Source organism: Macaca nemestrina, chromosome 19 (genome assembly GCF_043159975.1).
Source record: "Macaca nemestrina isolate mMacNem1 chromosome 19, mMacNem.hap1, whole genome shotgun sequence".
Lineage (NCBI taxonomy): Eukaryota > Metazoa > Chordata > Mammalia > Primates > Cercopithecidae > Macaca > Macaca nemestrina.
The window spans coordinates 73,457,588-73,480,420 of NC_092143.1; the positions used below are offsets into that span (position 1 = coordinate 73,457,588).

The 22,833-nt window shown below is 41.2% G+C and overlaps 1 protein-coding gene and 1 pseudogene across 2 annotated transcripts in view; one reads left to right on the top strand and one right to left on the bottom strand.

The window, feature by feature from the left end:
* On the bottom strand, positions 1-2,430 carry LOC105478952 (chromobox protein homolog 3 pseudogene; annotated as a pseudogene).
* Positions 2,431-4,826: 2,396 nt separating this feature from the next.
* The window catches only part of LOC105478815 (structural maintenance of chromosomes flexible hinge domain containing 1), a 151,656-nt gene continuing 133,649 nt past the window's right edge, over positions 4,827-22,833 (top strand). The window contains exons 1-4 of one of the 2 annotated variants that reach the window (XM_024791952.2): positions 4,827-5,363; positions 14,919-14,994; positions 15,632-15,793; positions 22,513-22,595. In XM_024791952.2, coding sequence (XP_024647720.2) covers positions 5,178-5,363; positions 14,919-14,994; positions 15,632-15,793; positions 22,513-22,595 — 507 coding nt within the window. In that variant the 5' untranslated portion in view covers positions 4,827-5,177. Of the gene's footprint in view, positions 5,364-14,918; positions 14,995-15,631; positions 15,794-22,338; positions 22,427-22,512; positions 22,596-22,833 lie in introns of those variants that run through there. The other variant, XM_071085588.1, reaches the window with a different exon arrangement.

Sequence of the window (22,833 nt, forward strand, 5' to 3'; positions counted from 1 at the left end):
TCATTTATTTTTAAAAATATAAAGCTACGTATTGATCGCTATTCAGCAGTATCTACAAGAAAGTAAGCAATACACAGTCAGGCAACATTCTTATTACTATAGTGTTATTGTTTTTCCTGGCTTCTTCTGAACCAGTAACCTAAATAGTGAAATGATTGAGCCTACATGTAATCAATGGGTTGAGGTAAAGAAAAAGCATGCAAGTCAAGAGTTTACATTGCAATTGTTCACCCATGTATGCCACCAGGTCTTAAACATCTCTAACCATCTATTTAGTTTCATGAACAAAGACATTCCATGAATTATGACCTTTTGGCCAATATAGCATAAGATTTTCAACTGTTTGTAAAGAAATGGCTCTTCAGAAGGAGTCTTTAAATGCCCACTTAGCTAAGCCTTGCTTGACTAATTAAAACACACCAGTACGGGACTGAGAGTGGTGGTTTATGTCTGCAATCCCAGCACTTTGGGAAGCTGAGGTGGGAGGGTCGCTCAAGGCCGACAGTTCAAGAGCAGCTTGGAAAAGAAAGCAAGACCCTATCTCTACAAAGAAATTTTAAAATTAGCTGGGTGTGGTGGCATGTGCCTGTAGTCCTAGCTACTTGGGAGGCTGAGGCGGAAGGATTGCTTGAACCCAGGAGTTCAAGGCTGCAGTTAGCTATAACTGTACCATAGCACACCAGTCTTGGCAACATTACAAGACCGTCTAAAAAAAAAAAAAAAAGCCACATCAGTATCTGTCTGGTTTCCTCATCTGAGTAGGGAGGTTGTTGGTGATAAAATTTCTCCTTTTAGAAGGTTTTACAAATAAACTGTTGCTTTTATATGACTATAGCTGTAGACATTATAGACTCTGACTTGGCTTCCTTTTTTTGAGAAGGAGTTTTGCTCTTATTGCCCAGCCTGGAGTGCAATGGTGCGATCTCAGTTCACCGCAACCTCTGCCTCCCGGGTTCAAGTAGTTCTCCTGCCTCAGCCTCCCAAGTAGCTAAGATTACAGGCATGCACCACCATGCCCGGCTAATTTAGTATTTTTAGGGGAGATGGGGTTTCTCCATGTTGGTCAGGCTGGTCTTGAACTCCCGACCTAGGTGATCAGCCCGCCTGGCCTCCCAAAGTGCTGGGATTACAGGCATGAGCCACCACACCCGGCTCTGATTTGGCTTCTTTAAATTGTACAATTTAAATTGTTTACATTGCATTTAACTTGGCCAATTAATTACAAATTATTCAATTTGAAACATTGTGGCTTTAGGAAAAATTTTAACTTAAGGTGATCTATTCCTTGGGCTGCTTAGAATGATGGCATTCCAGAAGAAAACTTGAATTTACCCAAGATTGTGAAATGCCATTTCTTAGGTCATGTAAAAAACAAAACCACAACTATGTATGTATGTATTTACATATACACAAACAAACAAAAATTCAGAATAGCTTTAGGCATTATAGGTTAAACACAAGTTATGATTGAGTAACGATTATGGAAAATGTTCCCAACATTTAGAAAAGCTGTTTTCCAATGCAGAGGAAATAATATACCATGGAATCAAATATTCTTTTCTGGTAAACAAAGCAGCTACAGAAAGCTTTTTTCTACATGTTCAAAAGTAACAAGTGCTATTGATGAAAAACCCCCAACAAATCCCCAAAACAAACCCCAAAAACTCTCTCGATTCTACTTCAAAACAAGATTTTGAAGTAGAAAATAGATTTCATTAGAAAACAGCTGGTTGGGCACGGTGGCTCATATCTGTAGTCCCAGCACTTTTGGGAAGCCAAGGCAGGAGGATCACTTGAGCCCAGAGTTTGAGACCAACCTGGGCAACATAGTGAGACTCTATCTCTATTTTTTTAAAAAATAGAATATTTCACACTAATAAGAAAATCAAGACCTAGGTTTTACACACGCACACACACACTATATGGCAGTATACTGCAGTGCAACAATTTTTGAGTTTCATCTTCTGGACAGGAATGCCAAGTTAGTCTCTCTTCATAAAAATAATTTGCAATTTGAGGACACTTCGTGTTTGCCTCTTTGCCAGCACCGCGTCGGCCTCATCGGAATCTTTCCATTCCGTTAGAAACATGAATTCTTCACTGCAGTCTGTGGCACCAATTGTTTGCTTAGGATCAAGAGTCTCCTGGTTTTTCAGTAGCATCCCTTTCATCTGCTGTCATCAGATTCACTATCGGATAAAGATTTTCTTTTTGTACTATCTTTTCCTTTACCAGTTTTTTTGAGGATTAAGAAATAGTTCAATTAGGAAAATCTAAGTTTTCTTCAGGTTCTCAATTATTGTCAGCAAGTGTAAATCCATTCCGTTTCAGGGAATATTCTACCTTCCCATTCACCACACCTTGGTGTAGTACTTTTTCCACCATAAAATCCTCAGGCTCTGCTCCATCAGCTTTTTTATACCTTTTCCATTAAGTCTTTTGTCCCCCTTTTTTTTTTTTTTTGCAATGTACTGTGGCCCTCAGTATCCTTAGGTTCCGCCTGCCTGGATTCTATCAACTGAGGATAGAACATATTTTAAAATCACAATAAAACAACAAAAAATCCAAATGAAAAACAATACAGTATAACAACCCATTTACATAGCATTTATATTGTATTAGGTATTATAAGTAATCTAGACATGATTTAAAGTATGCAGGAGAATGTCTGTAGGTTGTATGCAAATACTTCACCATTTTATATGAGGGACTTGAGCAGCCTTGGATTTTCCTATCCATGGGGGTCCTGGTCTAGAAACCAATTTCACAAGGATACCAAAGGACGACTGTAGTTTTACTGGAGGCCATTTTTAATTGCAGACATGAAGGGCCATTGTTCACCACCTCTGAGCTGCACCTGGTCTGGGTCTGTGCTGCCTGACTGACGCTTGAGCTAAATCCAAGGAGGAAGGGAATGGGGAACTTCTTCAGGGACCACTAAATTTGGGGGGAGTTTGTTATGTAGCAATAAATGATACAAGGCCACTTAAATATTTTACTCTGTAGAAAGATAGCTAATTAAAATAAAAATTAAGAGTCAATTGAAGAGAACTAATTAAGGAACTGGGTCATTTCAAACGCTTTTATTTACTTGTGATGAAAATTAAATAAATAACAAACTCATCATCTTTCTTTGATAAAAAAATTGTTTGATATTCTGAGAACAAAAGTGATGCCATACTGCCATTAATAAACTGATTCAGACTCGATCTCTCAACAAGATAAGACATCAATGTTACCACTAAGAGCTGCCCATAATACTGCAGTACACTTCTCTGGCACCATTAAAAAAAAAACCTCTTAGAGATGATCCTGAAATCTCTTCTAAAGACATGAAAGAGGTGTGCTTGTATAATTTGGTATTACAGAGAAATGAGAAATTGCCCTGATGACGAACCTCCAGCTCTAATCTCAATTTGCTGAAGTAGAGAGGCAATTCATCTTACCCATTAACTAAGAATTAGAAAAACAATCTGTGTTTTTCTTTGAGTCATTTAACTCAAACACCGCTATATAAAGCAATAGAAAGAGACATTCGCATGAATTTGAAAGGTAAATAAAACATCAGACTTCAAAGAAATCCCATTAGAATCAGGGATTACTTTTTTGTTTTCTCTTCCTCCACCTCCACCTTAAGGAACATACACATCATTTGGCCACAATTTATGTCTTTCCAATTTTATCTTCCACCATCTACCGCTCAGTTTTCCCCACTTCTAGCCAAACGATTTATGTTCCCCAAACACGCCTTCACAATTTCGTTCCAATTGGTGTCTACCTCTAGCACATGTGTAGTCAATTATACATACACACGCCACGACCTTGAAACGTCTTGACATCAACAAGCAAATCTAGGTTTCTAACATAACACTTTTACCTGTAAGTCTGTCCATACAAGGTTTTAGCAAACCTAGGAAAACAGAAAACGCACTATTATCCAGGCTTATAGTCTGAGATTTGAAAAACCCAGAAACCTTTGGGTTTCTGAATTTACATATCACTCTCAAGTATACAATAGTCACGACTTCTAAGAATTGGAGAGTAAACCTAGTCTTCTAACAATGGCATTTTATTTGTTGAGTTAGGGCACTACCTGCCCATGATAAGGATAGTTAAAGAAACGCTGCCCAGTAATGACGATTAAAGGCTTTTATTGAAAACGCATTAGGCCTTATGAATTTTGCGAAGATCTAATTTAACCCCAGTAACTGTGGCGTGGATTCTTTCACAATTTACAGGTACGTGGGAGACCGCGAAGCGCAGGTAGCGAGAAAACTAGGGCACTGGAGTCACCCCCGCACCCCGAATGCCGTCGGCGCTCCAGAGACCCCAGAGGGTGCGGGCGGGGACGCTGTGACGTCACAGAGTGCCCTTCTGACGTTCTCACGGACCAGCTTCGCGGTGCTCGCTTCGGGGGACTCTGCACCCGGCGAGTACCGCGGGCCTGAAGCTTCCCGCCACCGCGTCCACGCGACCCAGCCGCAGAGGGCTTAGCCAGCCGGCGCGGCGCCGCGAGCTCGACACCTATAAGCTCAGTCAGGATCATGGCGAGGCGGGAAGCCAGCGGGGCCCTTTCCGCCGAAAGAACACAGCTCTTCGGGAGATTCCCCCGCTGCCCCCGAGCCCTGCTCTCCAGGATCGGCTTCTGAGGACAACCCGCAGGGCGCAGGCGCCCGCGAAGGACTCAGCCTCCCTCCAACTCCGCGAGGACCGAGGAGGCGGGCCCCGGGCGCGCGCGCGGAGAAGCCCCGCCCCTGCCCGCGCGGCCTGCTGGATTCGCTCCGCCCCCTCGCTGCCGCCCGCCACCCGCCACCCCTCTTCCTCCTGCGCCACAGTCCCGGCGGCGGCTCTGGTCGCAGGTCGCACCGGGAGGCTCGCGTAGGCGGCGATAGGCGCTGGGCCCGGGCCCGGTGAGGAGCGCGCCGCGCGTCCCCTTCTCCTCAGGAGTGGCGGGGCGCGGAAGTGACGTGGTGCACGGGCAGGAGCGCGTTTGAATCGGTTCCCGGGTGATCCTCGCGCCTGCCGCTGCTCGGCCGCCGCCGCTGAGGAGGAGCTGCAGCGCGCCGGGCCGAGGCCTCGAGCCGCCCTGGGAGCTGGAGCTGAGGCGCCGCGCGGAGCGCGCACCTCAGCCCTGAGCCTGGCGGCGGCCGGCATCGCTGTCTTTTCTCCTCCCCAATATGGCAGCGGCGGACGGCGGCGGGCCCGGCGGGGCCTCTGTGGGGACTAAGGAGGATGGCGGAGGCGTCGGCCACAGGACGGTGTACTTGTTTGACCGGCGCGAAAAGGAGTCCGAGCTCGGGGACCGGTCTCTGCAGGTCGGGGAGCGCTCGGACTACGCGGGATTTCGCGCCTCTGTGTGTCAGGTACGCGGAGGGGCGAGGAAGGGATGTGCGTGTAGACTTGGGGGTGGGAGGGTGACGAGAAACTCAATTTGCTCACCGAGGGCAATAAACCTGTCACCCGGTCCTGGTCCTGCGGCCTTGACTTCTCCCTCCCAGGTGCCCGCCATGTCCGTGACCTGGTGGCCGGACGCGTCGGGCGGGCCCTGGCCCGGGCCTCGGAGTGCAGAGCCGGCTCCTCCGTGGCCTTCCCTCTGCCTCCGCTCCCTCCACGGGAGGCCTTGCGGCCCCGGGTTGAGACCTCAGCGTGTGCGGGCCCTGGGCGCGCTTAGCCCGATCGCGGCCCTGCAGTCTAGGGAAAGCCGTTGGTGTCTGTTTTTACTTTGTAACTTTTTTAAAACGAGAGAAGGGAGTTAACACCCAGGGGCTCTGCTGTGAGTGTTGCGACGGTGAGAAGTTGTGAAATTCCTGGAGTCGATCTCCCCCGAGTTCGTTAGATGATGCGGGGTGTCCCCGGGTTGCCCTGTCAAGGTTGCAGGTCCTTCTGGGGCGGGGCCGGGTGGAGGGGAGTCCTTCCGCACGGAGACACTTGTCCAGGTCAGCTCTGCAGGTAGAGCTGGCCTTCTGATGTGCTGAGCCCTAAGCCTTGGGAATTCCTAAACCGAGTCAGAGGTTGGTGTGGGTGACTGCGGGACACCAGAGAACGTATCTACCCCGTGTATTGGTTTGCTTTAAAAATCAACGTGTAGGGAAATCTGCTTTAAACTGTGATGTACTTTATAGATATGAGGTGGTGGCATCGCCTGAGCTTTGAAGAAGGAATATTGTCATGCTCTGAATTAACCACATGAGGTCCCTTTTTAAGCTGTTAAGAACACTTAGCTTCCAAGGAAAAAAAAGAACTTTGAAGCGGTGTTTTGTCTTGAGGCTGATAAGTTTAGAAATGTTCTAGACCATATAACTGTATGGTTGCTGAAATAATTGAAATTATGATCCGTAGAATGCAAACGATTTGGGACGTAAGGCCTTTCTTTTGTTCACAGCTGTAGTCCCAGCGTCTAGAACTGTGCCTGCCACATTGTAAATGCCCAGATTAGAATGGATAAATGAATGAAGACAAAAACCTATCCACTCAAGTTAATTCTGTGCCTGAATGTAGTAGATTCCCTTTGTGTTTGAAAGGTGAATGAATGCTCTTTTTTGTTGAATGTTTTGTATTCAGAACCATTCTACAAAAGGGAAACTTTTTACGTTTATTATGTTTATTGTAAAAATATCAGTAAAGAAAATATGGAAGGGGGGGAGAAAGTAAATATTTTACTCGCTGTAAAACTGCTGTATGACTACTCTTAGCACCTGAGAGTACTCTTCTCAGCCTTCCTCCTCCTTCACACTCCATTTTTTAAATTACTAAAATCTGTGTTTTATATTCTTTAATTTTTTCACTTAATAGTGTCAGAAGTGTCTTTTAATGTAGGTCTTCAAGTCAAAATTTGAAATAGTCCATTTGCTACCACTATTTACGTAACCAAATCTCTCCTTTCTGTTGAAGTTTACATTACTTTTAATTTTTTTTATTTTAACTAATTCATTTTAGCTGTAATGAATATTTTCCCAGGCTCAAATATGCCCGGGCTCAGGTGATCCTCCCACCTCAGTCTCCCAAGTAGCCACCACGCCCAGCTATTTTTTTTTTTTCGTATTTTTCGTACATACGGGGTTTTTGCTGTGTTGCCCAGGCTCGTCTCGACCTCATGGGCTCAAGAGGTCCACCTGCCTCCCGAAGTGCTGGGATTACTGGTGTGAGCCCCTGCACCCGGCGGAAAAACGTCTTTTAATACATAGCCTTTTTTTTTTTTTTTTTTTGAGACGGAGTCTCGCTCTGTCTCCCAGGCTGGAGTGCAGTGGCCGGATCTCAGCTCACTGCAAGCTCCGCCTCCCAGGTCCACGCCATTCTCCTGCCTCAGCCTCCCGAGTAGCTGGCACTACAGGCGCCCGCCACCTCACCCGGCTAGTTTTTTTTGTATTTTTTAGTAGAGACGGGGTTTCACCGTGTTAGCCAGGATGGTCTCGATCTCCTGACCTCATGATCCGCCCGTCTCGGCCTCCCAAAGTGCTGGGATTACAGGCTTGAGCCACCGCGCCCGGCCAATACATAGCCTTTTATGTCTTTATTATTGCTTGCTTAGTTTGAAATCTTAGAACTGGATCAAAGATGAGACATATCTTTAAAGATCTTGTTTCGTATTTTAAAATTGCTTTTTGAAAATGTTTTGCTACTTTACCCTTCCTCTAGAAATGCACTATTTCCCTCTTTTTTCTTGTAAGATGTCTCGGTAACTCTTAGATAAATAGAGGAAGTATAAGTGGCCTATTATTACAGAAGTATAAACACAGTCTTGGAGAGGGTGACTCATTACTCAGATAGTAAAACTCAAGTTAGTATTCAAACCCAGAACCTCTGTTCGTTCTGTTATACTCCTCAAATGGCATTCTTTTTTGTAGGGAACAGATGTATTTATTCCTTCCTTCAATATTTCAACTGGAAAACCAAGGAAAATATTTCTTTTAACTAATTATTTTCCTCCTTCCTCCCACTTTATCCTGCTAGAAAACATTTTAAATTTAGTTAAAAATGAGAGGAACCAACTAGTAAGAAAAAAGAAGGCTGGGAAGGCTAACTTTTTTGTTGTTAGACTTCTTTTAAGCATTATTAGATTACGCCTCTGATCCCATAACTTTGTCTCCATTACGTACTCGAAGAATTGAATTAAGTAATTGAATTAATAATCTGAGATTACATGGTCAACAAGCAGTGAAACTGGGTTTGGAATTTAGGTCAGTTTGATTCCAAAGCGCATATATATATATATATATATATTTCTTTTCTTTTCTTCTTTTTCACTACTCCACACTCTTTATTAGAATCATCACTTTTGTCCCTAGGGGAAGAGACAAAATAATATACTAAAGTTTTTGTTAAAATGTAAATTAAACCAATAAATGTTTGTAGTGTCAGGCACTATTATGGATGATCCTAAACTTATTTATTTATTTATGTTTTTTTGAGACAGAGTCTCGCTCTCACCCGTGCTGGAGTGCGGTGGCGCCATCTTGGCTCACTGCAACCTCTGTCTCCCAGGTTCAAGTGATTCTCCTGCCTCGGCCTCCTGAGTAGCTGGGATTACAGGTGCCTGCCACCCCGCCTGGCTAATTTTTATACTTTTAGTAGAGATGGGGTTTTGCCACGTTGGCCAAGCTGATCTTGAACTCCTGACCTCAGGTGATCCACCTGCCTTGGCCTCCCAAAGTCCTGGGATTACAGGTGTGAGCCACCACGCCGGGCTCTAAATTGTTATTTGAATAAAGTTCACCTCATGGAAAAGGAGAGGGAAGAAATGGAAAGGACAAATCTGCAAGAAGCCCTTAGACCTCTGATAAGCAGCTGTTGACTCACTTGAGCCCTTATGGCCTTGCAGAATCAACGATTAGAAGATGACTCATTTGGTTAGTCCTTAAATATGCACAGATATTAAGCCCCATGTGTGCATATCCCCCCACCACCCATTTGAAGAAGTTGTCTACTTTTTCCTTTGTGTGGCTCCAGTGTTTTTTGTTTTGCGGCTATATTCTAGGTGCTTTGTATTTTAATGTAAGATTTACTCATCAATTTCTACAATAAACCTGATATTTTGGGGGAAAAAAAAAGCAAAAAACAATTGCGTAGCAAGTGCCATAGTAGGGGAACGAAATATAATGGAGCCACATTAAAAGCTGGCTAGTTTGCAGAGTTTCAGAGCAATGCTAATTAAGGTATGTAGTTTCTGACTAATCCATGGATGAAAATTACCTGTTGTTCAGAGATAGTGAAAGAAAATAATTTTTAAAATAAAATTAACTGATCATTTTGGTAGGTAATCATTTTACACACTGCAAGTCAGTTGGTCCTTAAATATTTAAGAGATGTTGGGGCTGGCATGGTGGCTTACGCCTGTAATCCCAACACTTTGGGAGGCCGAGGCGGGCGGATCACCTGAGGTCAGGAATTAGAGATCAGCCTGGCCAACATGGTGAAACCCCGTCCCTACTAAAAATACAAAAACTAGCTGGATCTGGTGGCGGGTGCCTGTAATCCCAGCTACTCGAGAGGCTAAGGCAGGGAGAATCACTGGAACCCGGGAGTCGGAAGTTGCAGTGAGCCGAGAACACACCACTGCACTCTAGTCTGGGTGGCAGAGCGAGACTCTGTCTCAAAAAACAAACAATAATAAAATAAAATACTTAGAAAAATTGTGAATTCAAGAAATAATTTTTATAGATGAAGCAGGGAAAACAAATAGTTTGTGTGTCTTAAATAATAATAGATTTATATATTAAAAATCCATGTTTTGTTTTTTTTTTTTTTGAGATGGAGTTTTGCTCTTGTCACCCAGGCTGGAGTGCAATGGTGCAATCTTGGCTTACTGTAACCTCCGCCTCCCAAGTTCAGGCGATTCTCCTGCTTCAGCCTCCCGAATAGCTGGGATTACAGGCACCAGCTGTCATGCCCAGCTAATTTTTGTGTTTTTAGTAGAGATGGGGTTTTACCATGTTGGCCAGGGTGGTCTGGAACTCCTGACCTCAGGTGATCCACCCACCTCGGCCTCCCAAAGTGCTGGGATTACAGGCATGAGCCACTGTGCCCTGTGAAAAATCCATGGATATTTTTTAATATGGATGAAAAATCCATGGATATTTAATGTGGATTTTTGATGTGGATTAAAAACCATGGATTTTTATTATGGATTAATTTTAAAGTTTATTGCCGCACTATTTACAATAGTAAAGACTTGGAACCAACCCAAATGCCTATTGATGATCAACTGGATAGAGATAATGTAGCACATAGACACCATGGAATACTATGCAGCCATAAAAAGAAATGAGATCATGTCCTTTGCAGGAACATGGATGAAGCTGGAAGCCATCATTCTCAGCAAACCAACCCAGGAACAGCAAACCAAACACTGCGTGTTCTCTAAGTGGGAGCTGAACAATGAGAACACATGGACATAGGGAGGGGAACATCACACACCAGGACCTGTTGTAGAGTAGGAGGCAAGGGGAAGGAGAGCATTAGGACAAATACCTAACGCATGTGGGGCTTAAAACCTAGATAATGGGTTGATAGATGCGGCAAACCACCATGGTACATGTATATCTGTGTAACAAACCTGTATGTTCTGCACATATATCCAGGAACTTAAAAAAAAAAAAGATATTTTATGTGTCTTAATTGAATAATAATAGATTTATAGACTAAAAATCTGTGGGTTTTTATGGATTAAAAATCTGTGGGTTTTTAATGTGGATTAAAAATCAGAAGAAAATGAACTCTTTGGTCCAGTGCAGGAAAATACAGGCAAAACTGGATACAATTAGATGGTCAGGAATGATAACACAGTTGTCAATGTTTGAAGAAGAGAATAAGGTGCTAGCATTCCTATCTGTAGATAATTTGACAGCTGGGAAATAGGGGGAGTCTTCTATGTAGTTAGTGAAGGCTAAATGAACTATTATATGCAATTATCCTAGAAAAGTACTCAAACATTAAAAAATAAAAAAAAATCAGACTTATGTGGGATTATATGGAATAATTAGATAGAAATACTTTGTAGGTGAACATAGGTCTTAAAAAAATCATTTATTTGCACATAGTTTTTCAGTACCTATAAAAGCACATTTTGTTCTGCAGGATGCATAATTATATGATATAACAAGTGGGACATTGGCCAGGCCTGGTGGCTCACGACTCTAATCCCAGCACTTTGGGAGGCTGAGGCAGGCGGATCACCTGAGGTCAGGAGTTTGAGACCAGCCTGACCAACATGGTGAAACTCTGTCTCTACTAAAAATACAAAAATTAGCCAGGTGTGGTGGCGCACGCCTGTAGTCCCAGCTACTTGAAAGGCTGAGGCAGGAGAATGGTGTGAACCTGGGAGGCGGAGCTTGCAGTGAGCTGAGATCGTGCCATTGCACTCCAGTCTGGGCAACAGAGCGAGACTCCGTCTCAACAACAGTGACAACAACAACAAAAAACCCAAAAAACAAACAAACAAAAATTGGGACATCATAGAAATAAAAAAGTAGTAATGAATTAAAAAATACACCACTGTCATGGTTATATAAAACCTAATAAAAATCTGTAAGGTCAGATTTTGTCTCTGTTAAACAAATAGAATCTTCCCAGTCAGTTTATGTTTATGGCTTTATTTTTCTAGGTGGAATTGCATGGAATATGAGTATCTTTTAAGTTTACTAAAGTATGCCAAATTAATTACTTTCTTTACGTTTGACTTTTTTTCAGTCGTATCAGCAGTGCATTTCTCTGTACAGAGGCCTACACTTGATGGGCTCGGAATTTAACATTTTTGCCTACCTGATAAGAATAAGTGATATTAATTTCTCTGATAACTAGTGATGTTGATCTTTTTATGTTGTCTGGGTCTTTTTCTTTATGACTTGTGCTATTTGCATCTTTTGAGACAGGGTCTCACTCAGAAGTCACCTAAGCTGGAGTGCAGTAGTGTGTGATCACGGCTCACTGCAGCCTCGGCCTCCTAGGCTCAGGGGATCCTCCAACTTCAGCCTCTTTGAGTGGCTGTGACTACACGTGTGTACCACCATGCCGTTATTTATTTATTTTTTTTCCATTTTTACCACATTTTTTTCCATTTTTACCACATTGCCCAGACTGGTCTCCAACTCCTGAGCTCAAGCAATCCACCCACCTTGGCCTCCCAAAGTGCTGGGATTGCAGCTGTGAACCACTGTGCCTGGCTCACTGTTTGTACCTTTTCAGAAATCCCTTTATGTTCACTCAAAATTATTTCCTTATGTTTCCTTTTACAATTTTGGGCTAAAGTACAGCTGCTTTAATTCTCCTGGAATTTATTTTTGTGTAAGTTAAGGTGCGGATTTTATCTGTTTCCATGTTGAGACAACTAGTTGTCTTAATATCATTCATTGGATAATTTATTCTTTCCCCACCAATTTGTAATGTCACCTCTCCTGTTTGCTAGGCTCTCCATGCATATATATGTGGACCTGTTTTAGGGCCCTCTATTCTTTTCCACTGGTCTATTCCAGGATATTTTAAAGTAGAAATTTTCTTATGAAAAGCTTCGGACACATACAAAGAGAGAATCATGTTATGAACCCTAGTGTACTCATCCAGATTCAAGTTAACAGGAATTTACCACACTAGCATTTTTGTCTTTTGTAATGTATTTAAGGCATATTCTAAGTCTTAGGTCATTTCACCCCATATACTTCAGCATGGATATGTATTATCAAACCATTAAAATTAAGCATTTTTAATATTATCTAATGTCCCTGTCCATATTGAGTTCTCTGAATGTTTAAAAGTATCTTTTTATAGTTGGTTTAAATCAGGATCTGCCGTAGTTCTCACGTTAAACTGTTTTTTTTGTGTTTCCTAATTATTTTCAATTTAAAGCATTTGAGCAAATTCCTCTTCCCCCAGGCTCTTTAGTTTTCCTGCAGTTGACCTCTTGAAGAAATCAACTAGGTCTTTAATATTCCACATTATGGATTTGTTTGTGCTGTTTTTCTATGTTACTTAATTTGTTTTATCTCCGTATATATTCTGTAAACTAGAAGTTAGCTTTAAAGGCTTGATTTGATTTAGGTTCAACTTCTTTGGGGTCAGGAGGCAAATACTACTTTGTAGGTAGTACTGATACTTCATATGGCATTACATTGGGAGGCACATGATGCGTGGGTGTTTCACCCAGTCATAGCAATGCTAACATTAAAATCTTGGGATTCACGTGATTTCAGCAGGATGCCTTCATAAGGAGGTTTTGATCTGATTTGCCACTCCTCCTGTATTTATTAGCTGGAATTCTTTAAAGAACAACATTGCAGGCCGGGCGCGGTGGCTCAAGCCTGTAATCCCAGCACTTTGGGAGGCCGAGACGGGCGGATCACGAGGTCAGGAGATCGAGACCATCCTGGCTAACATGGTGAAACCCCGTCTCTACTAAAAAATACAAAAAAAACTAGCTGGGCGAGGTGGCGGGCGCCTGTAGTCCCAGCTACTCGGGAGGCTGAGGCAGGAGAATGGCGTAAACCCGGGAGGCGGAGCTTGCAGTGAGCTGAGATCCGGCCACTGCACTCCAGCCTGGGAGACAGAGCGAAACTCCGCCTCAAAAAAAAAAAAAAAAAAAAAAAAGAACAACATTGCATCATCAGCTAGAGCTATTTTCGTTACCTTGAAATGCTTTTGATACAAGAAAAGCAGTGTAAATAATTTGTTCTTTCCCTTTAATTTGTCAGTGTTCAGAGTAAGAAGTTGGTGCCCTAGCTCATTCCAGTGGTGAACAATAATGGTTTTTATTAATATCATTTTTGAGGATTTGAGTATCACTAGTTTAGATTTTTTAGTTGTTTTCAATAAGAATGTTAATCTTTAGTCCATTACTACCTGAACCAGAAGCCTTTTCTCTTAACTGTATATTGCTGTATTGTTTCATTTTAGACAGAGCATGTATCTTTTAATTTTAATGTAAATGAAAATGTTAACCGCTTTTCTAATTCTCATTTTTTGATTAATGAGATTTTACAGTTCATGTGTTCATGTCTTTTCACTTTTTCTCTTTGTTGATCCTTGTCTTGATTTATGAAGGCTTTTTGTCTATTAAGGATACCAACCTTTTGTTTCTTGTTGCAATTTCCCTCTAATTTTTTTTTTTTTTTTTTTTTGAGACAGAGTCTCGTTCTGTTGCTCAGGCTGGAATGCAGTGGTGTGATCTTGGCTCACTGCAACCTCCACCTCCCTGGTTCAAGCAATTCTCCTGCCTCAGCCTCCTGAGTAGCTGAGATTACAGGTGTGTGCCACCACACCGGCTAATTTTTGTATTTTTAGTAGAGACGGGGTTTCACCATGTTGGCCGGGCTGGTCTCGAACTCCTGACCTTGTGATCTGACGGCCTTGGCCTCCCAAAGTGCTGGGATTACAGGCGTGAGCTACTGCGCCCGGCTAGTTTCCCTCTAATTTATAATTTGCTTAAATTTTTAAAATTATTCTTTTGAATGGACTTGTATGTCTTACAAAGCATGGCTATCTTCCCTCCGTACTATAAAATGCTAACTTCTGTTTTCTTCTATTTTGTTTTTGCATACTTAAATATCTAGTCTATATGAACATGAGTTATGTTAAAACTTTGTTCCAAGTAAGTTGATAACTTGTACATTGGTATGAAATACTATGTCTTTTGTCTGGGTGGGTCCTGCTGATGATGTTAAAACTCTTTCAAAACGTTTTAGCTAATCACTAGTGTTCCTAGGTTGCTTATAGTAGCAGAAAAAAATGACCTCGTTAAGTAATTTATATAGATTTATGCTCTATCAATTATGCAAAGGCAAAATTTAAATATACTGAATTTTATATTTCCTAGATAAGTGTAGTAATTGTTACAAAATTACGTACTGTCAATGTTTTCATATTTTTATAAATTTCAATAATACATTTATTTCCTTTGTGTAATAAGTGATTTTATTTCTTATTTTGGATAGACACTTGGCATTTCACCTGAAGAAAACTTTGTTATTACAACAACAAGTAGGAAAGAAATTACCTGTGATAATTTTGGTAGGTAAACTGTGTTACTAAGTTCATGCTTTTATATTTAATAAGGTCTAGTACGTGGTATAGCAATAACTATTTTATTAGATATGCATCTAAATCTGTTGATGATTTTTGTTAATTTGTTGGGATGAGGGAGGAAACTGGCTATATGTGCATAGTTTGCACAGAGGTTTTATTTTTCAAGCTTGATTATAGATAAATAGTTGATATCAGTTATGGCTACAGAAGATGATTCTGCCTAGCACAAATCTTCTGAAGCTAATTTTCCTAACCAACTTGGATTATTCCATTATCTTTTTTTTAACCTAATTAGTTTCCCAAGACCTGCTGGTTTTTCAGGCCTGATTCCATCTGAATTTAACCATTCTCCATTCATGTTGACACCACTCTATTTTAGATCCTCGTCTGATTTCCTGTGATAGTTTAACCTATTAAAAATTGAGTGTTTCAAATGAATGGAAGTATTTGTGCTTGTTTCATTAATATCCTTAACATGACTTTGTTTACAGGTAGATGATTGGGGGTTTTTCTTTCCCATCATTAAAGATATTTCATAGATAGAGTTTGTATATTCACAATTATAAGTTAATTGAGTTTCTGATGCTGACCTAGCACTTACGATTTTCACTCTTGATTACAGATGAAACTGTTAAAGATGGAGTCACCTTGTACCTGCTACAGTCAGTGAATCAGTTACTACTGACAGCTACGAAAGAACGAATTGACTTCTTACCTCACTATGACACACTGGTTAAAAGTGGCATGTATGAATATTATGCCAGTGAAGGACAAAATCCTTTGCGTAAGTATCCCATTCATACTAATTTTGATAAACTATTACCTGCCTTTATCCGCTGATTACATGTCCCATTCCTTCACTTTTTATAAATCTTCTTATTATACTTTATTAGAAGACCACTCATTTTCTTTCTTACTCAGATTCATCACAGTATTATTATGTCTTCTACCTATGTCATCTTCAGTGAAAAAAAACTGTCCTTTAAAGCTAACCTACTAGTAGAACTTTTCTTTTCAACTCATAAGGGGTCTTGTACCTATATAGCTTTCCATCTCCTGTATACTCTCGTCTCCTGATTTCCTGGCCTGTCGTAGACCTTTCCCAATTAAGAAAATAGTTGTTTTACTTTGCAAATACATATAGCTAGATTGCGTAAGTAAGAAGTTTGTGTTCATATTTCCATGTCTTTATCATTTCTTTCTACCTTTACTACTTGCTAGTTTCTATCCTGTCCCTCGACCATTTGCTAGTGATCTTTACAAATCGATTGGTTTACTGAATCCTCTCTCTCTGGACTTGCCAAAGTGTCTAATACTATTTACATGTTCATTGTAAACTTTTGTATTAAAATTATTTTTTTCTCATTATATGTGTATTCTTGTTTGCAGGAAATTAGAAAACATAGATAAGCAAAAAGAACATAAGTAATATCACTATTACCCAGACATAACCACTGGTAACACTTTGGTGTTTATCGTTTCAGAACTTTTCATATTATTCGATTTTTAATGGTTTTATATGGTGCATACTTCTTTAACCTACATTTTGTTTAAAAATAAAGTGAACATCTTTTAATATATATGTCTCTCTGTGTATATTTTGATAATATTTAGGTAATATAATTTATTTGAGCAGTATTCTTTTTTTTTTTTTGAGACAGAGTCTCTCTGTCACCCAAGCTGGAGTGCAGCGGTGTGATCTTGGCTCACTGCAACCTCTGCCTCCTGAGTTCAAGTGATTCTCCTGCCTCAGCCTCCCGAGTATCTGGGATTACAGGCATGCACCACCACACCTGGCTAATTTTTGTGTTTTTAGTAGAGACGGAGTTTCACCATGTTGACCAGGCTGGTCTCAAACTCCTGACCTAAGTGATCCTCCCGCCTCAGCCTCCCAAAGTGCTGGGATTACAGGTATAAGTCACCATGCCCAGTCTGAACAGTGTTCTTCTATTAGACATTTAGGTTGTTTTTAATTTTGTTATGGTTACAAATGACACTGAATGTTCTTCTGACTAAATCTTTGTGTGCTTTCTTAACATAACACTACCGCTACTATCATTACTATCAGCTACAGTGCCAGGCGTTGTACCAAGTACTTATGAGCATTGTCTCATTTACTCCTTAATCCTGTGTGGTAGCTAATGTTAGAAAATAATTTAGGTAAAGATCCTGTTTTGCAGAATTAACTGGGACTAAGAGATTTTAGGTAACTTGCCCAAGGCCACACTACTAGGGAGTAGTGGAGCCAGCATTTAAACTTTAAGAGAGTGACTTCAGAGCTTGAGTATATAACTAGTACATTTATTACCTATCATGTTGTTCTTTTTGTACAGAAAAGCTCTTCTCCCATCTTAAAAACACTAAAGTCTTACTTCCTTCACTGGCTACTGCCTAAAATTTTTTGATTCTGTTTATGGCAAAACTCTTCCAGAGAGCTGACTGCATTCGCTATCAGCAGTACTTCTCTTCCTCCCATTCTTTCCTACTCTGACCAGACATTTTTACCTACCACTCTACTGTACCACTCTTTTATGGTTACCAACAACTAAATCCAGTGATCAATTTTTAATTTTCAGTTCTAATTTTTCTTTTTTTCTTTTTTTTTTTTTTGAAACGGAGTCTCGCTCTGTCGCCCAGGCTGGAGTGCAGTGGCCGGATCTCAGCTCACTGCAAGCTCCGCCTCCCGGGTTTACGCCATTCTCCTGCCTCAGCCTCTCGAGTAGCTGGGAATACAGGCACCCACCACCTCGCCCGGCTAGTTTTTTGTATTTTTTCAGTAGAGACGGGGTTTCACCGGGTTAGCCAGAATGGTCTTGATCTCCTGACCTCGTGATCCGCCCGTCTCGGCCTCCCAAAGTGCTGGGATTACAGGCTTGAGCCACCGTGCCCGGCCAGTTCTAATTTTTCTTGAAGTGTTAGAGATTGTTTTGGTACTTCTTCCTTTTTGATACACTTTTCTCGCTTGACTTTCAAGAGTCCATGTTTTTCTTGATTTTCTTCCTTTTTGCAGTGGCATGACCACAGCACACTGTAGCCTCAAACTCCTAAGTGTAAGCAATCCCCCTGCCTCAGTCTCCTGAATGACTAGGACTACAAGTGCATACCACCATGCCCAGCTAATTTAAAAAAAAAATTGTAGCTGAATGCAGTGGCTCATGCCTGTAATCCCAGCACTTTGAGAGGTCGAGGCGGGAAGATCACTTGAGACCGGGACTTTAGGACCAACCTGGGGTGCACAATGTGACCCTATCTTTACAAAAAAATACAGAAATTATTTGGACGTTTTGGTGCATGCGTTGCTTAGCTACTTGAGAGGCAGTGGCAGGGGGATTGCTTGAGTGACCCAAGGAATTCGAGCCTACAGTGAGCTATGACTGCACCCCTGTACTTCATTCTGGGCAACAGAGTGAGACTCTCTAAAAATTAAAAATAAAAATAAAATTTTCTTTGTAGAGATGGAGTCTTGCTATGTTGCCCAGGCTGGTCTTGAATTGCTGGCCTCAAATTATTGAGAGCCTTGGTCTCTCAAAGCCCTGGGATTATAAGCACCTTGATTTTCTTCTTACCTCACTGCCTGCCCTTTCTTCTCTCCCCACCTTCTTAATGTTGAAGTGCCTTAGGGCTTAGTCCTTGCCCTTTATGTTGTATCTTACTTCCTCACTTGGTCATCAGGTCCTATCTCATGGTTCTAAATAACATCATTATGGAAGTGACTGTCACAAGGAAGAGGTAAGAAATGGTAATTTTTAGTTAAATATTGAAAATGGTGCCAGGTTTATCTCTTGAATTCCAGTTTTATCCATCCAGCTGCCAATGTGGCATCTTCTCTAGGATGTCTAAAATGGGAACCCTCATCTGCTCACTGAATTTTATACCACACAGTTTCCCCCATCTGAATTGATTATTACTGTGTCCTTCCTGCGGCACAGGCCAAAAATCAAATTGATACTTATATTTCTCAAACCTCTTATTTAATCTGACAGAAAATCCTTTGGGTCCTATTCTCAATGTTTTGTCTTAAAATGACCATTTCTCACCATTTCTATTGCTACCACCTGGTGTGGAGGCACCATCGTATCCACCCAGATTACACTAACTGGTAGTTTCTGGTACCGGTCTTTTCATCCCTGTCCATAAAGGTTTGAGAAATCAGATTGTGTCACTCTTCTGCTGAAAACACTCATGGCTCCCCATTTCACTAAGAGTAAAAGCCAAAGTCGTTACAGTTGCCTGCAGAACCTTACTAGCTCTGCTTTGTACTTCTCTGACTTTGTTTCTACTACCTTTCTTACTTTTTCACTCCCCTTCAGTGCCATCCATATTCTTAGCTTAGGGCCCTCTGCTTGAAATGCTCTTCCTCCAGTTAGCCTTTCTTCACTTCCTCCAAGTCTTGGTTATCTGCTGTCTTCTCAACAAAACTTACTGTATTTAATTGCAACTGTGTTCCCTCTGTGTCTTTACTGTTACTTGATTTCATTTCTCTGCTGTTTCTTTTTTCTCCATTGCACAAACCATCTTCTAACTTGCTGTAGAATTTATTTATTATGTTTATATTTTTTTTCCCATATTCCTCCATTAGAATGTTAAGTCCATAAAAACAGAACCTTCATCTGCTTTGTTCAGTTCCTAGAACAATGCCTGGCACATAGTAGGTGCTTAAATATTTTAAAATTGAGTGAGTCTGGCCGGGCTCACGCCTGTAATCCCAGCACTTTGGAAGCCGCAGCGGGCAGATCACTTGAGGTCAGGAGTTTGAGACCATCCTGGCCAACATGGTGAATCCCCATCTCTACTAAAAATATGAAAATTGGCCAGGCGTGGAGGTGGGTGCCTGTAATCCCAGCTACTTGAGAGGCTGAGGCAGGAGAATCGCTTGAACCCGGGTGGTGGAGCTTATAGTGAGCTGAGATCATGCCACTGCCACTCCAGCCTGGGCACCAGAGGGAGACTGCATCTAAAAAAAAAAAAAAAATTGAGGAGTGCATCTTTAATTCTTTTTTTTTTTTTTTTGAGATGGCGTTTCGCTCGTTGCCCAGGCTGGAGTGCAATGTCTTGATCTCAGCTCACCACAACCTCCGCCTCCTGGGTTCAAGCGATTCTCCTGCCTCAGCCTCATGAGTTCCTGGGATTACAGGCATGCACCACCACGCCTGGCTAATTTTGTATTTTTAGTAGAGATGGAGTTTCTCCATGCTGGTCAGGCTGGTCTCGAACCCCCAACCTCAGGTGATCCTCCCGAAGTGCTGGGATTACAGGCGTGAACCACCGCACCTGGCCCATGAATCTTTAATTATTTTCCTGGGGATAAATTGCTAAATGTGTAATTATAGTGTCAACAGAAGTATTTATTAAACTCTTAATGTGGTTTATGTTTCAGATTGATCAGTTTTCATCATACCATCATGAAATGATATGAAAACCGTATCAATTGAAACCCTATCAGTTGAAAACCATATCAGTTTTCATTCATACCATCATTATATGGATAAGCAGAAAACCCCAGTGTTTAAAATCTTGCCTTGATTTCTGTGACTTTACAGTACATTCCTGGGTCTTTCCCTACTTCTGTTTCCCTACTTCTGGTTCTTTTTGACTCTGGTGGACATTTCTTCAAGTCATGTTGATTTTTTTTTTTTTGAGACGGAGTCTCACTCTGTCGCCCCAGCTGGAGTGCAGTGGTGTTATGTCGGGTCACTGCAAGCCCCGCCTTCCGGGTGCACGCCATTGTCCTGCCTTAGCCTCCCGAGTAGCTGGGACTGCAGGCGCCTGCCACCATGCCTGGCTAATTTTTTGTATTTTTTTAGTAGAGACAGGGTTTCACCATGTTAGCCAGGATGGTCTTGATCTTCTGACCTTGTGATCCGCCTGCCTCGGCCTTCCAAAGTGCTGGGATTACAGGTGTGAGCCACTGCGCCTGGCCTTGATCTTTTATTTTTATACTTTTAGTAAACTGATCCAAGCTTTAACTGTTGTACCTGTGTAATGAAGCAAAACTTTTATCTCTGGCTGTCTTCAGTCTCAATTAAGCACAATATCTGCTTCAGCTTTCTTTGGAACACCTCTGCTCATTGAGCTTAATATGGTGGTAGGGCATCAGATCTAAACTGAATTTTTCTTTCCTCCCTTCTAAATTTTCTCTTTATGGGAAATGTTACCATTTGTCTAGTCTTCTAGAGGCAGAGACTTAAATGCATCTTGAATTTCTTTTTCCCCTCTTCTTTTTCATCTAATCAGATTCTAAATTCTACTCAGTTCTTCCTTCCAAATTTCTCTTTAAGTTTCTTTTCCTGCCGTTTCCTACAGTGTCCCTTCTTCATTTTGTGGAGTTATTTCCTTAGCCAGACCCTTGTACATAATCTGATTTGTGGTAACTTCTTTGCAATTAGTTTATAAACATAGCTATCCTTGGAGTGTTTAGAAGTGCTTGCTGGAGTGCTACTTTGGTTTTTTTTTTTTTTTTTTTTTGAGATAGAGTCTCGCTCTGTTGCCCAGGCTGGAGTGCAGTGGTGCAATCTCGGCTCGCTGCAACCTCTACCTCCCAGGTTCAAGTGATTCTCCTGTCTCAGCCTCCCGAGTAGCTGGGATTATAGGCACCGGCTACCACGCCCAGCTATTTTTTTGTATTTTTAGTAGAGAAGGGGTTTTGCTGTGTTGGCCAGGCTGGTCTCAAACTCCTGACCTCAGGTGATCAGCCTGCCTTGGCCTCCCAGAGTGTTGAGATTACAGGCGTGAGCCACCACATCCAGTCTGAAGTGCTACTTTGGATTAATTACAGTTTTTGTTGGGTTAAGCTTCTGCAGAATTAAGATACGTAAATTTGATATGTTCCCTTTCTTTTTACTAAGGGGATAAAAGCAGGAAATAGTGTGAATAGTGACCTTGAAGAAAGGAGAATATTAGTTAGTGTTGAGCCAGTGATAAATTGAATGTCAGATTGGTGGTGTGGTAGTGAATCAATAGCAGTTCTGTGTCAGTTGAGCAAATGCATTCTGCCACTTGAAAAATGTGTTAGTCATAAGAATTCTATATGCAAATTAGCTTTTAAGAGACACTTATTTTGCACATGAGCAGTATAGGAAATTAAAAAAAAAGAGAGACACATATTATCTTATATTTGCCCCGTATTTCCAAATGTGCTTCCTTTGGACTTGTGCATGATGTAATTACATACCGCAGACTATTTGATTTTATGGTTATGGTCTTCTGTTTGTCTCTTAATGTCTGTATGTCTGTCTTTAGATTATAAACTCCTTGAAGCCAGGAATCATGGCTGGCTGACTCATGCTGTATAGTGCCATACAAGTACTGATTGATGACTGCTTTTTTGATGCTGGTGGTGATTGGTGATGATGCCTTTATTATGTATTATATCATTAGGATCAGGATAATACTTTAATTCTAGCTCTTTGGCTTTAAGGTACTTGACAGTTTCTTCTTCTTTGAACTTTTATATAAAGTATGTGGGAGGGAAAAGTTAAGCAATGTTTTCTTAATCTCTTGCAGCATTTGCTCTTGCGGAATTAATTGACAATTCATTGTCTGCTACTTCTCGTAACATTGGGGTTAGAAGAATACAGATCAAATTGGTAAGGAAATAATACTGTAAAGCAATTTAACTTTCTTTTTGTAAGAGTAATAAAAGTTTATTGGAGAAAAGTAGAAAATAAAGGTAAAACTAAAAGTATAAATAATTGTCAGATATCTCTTCATCCGTTGTTAAAATTTTTTCATGTTGTTTTCTATGCATGTATGTATACATACATGTATATGTACCTTTGCTTTTTTGTAATCTTCTACTTTCCCTTAACAGTACATTGTTAACAT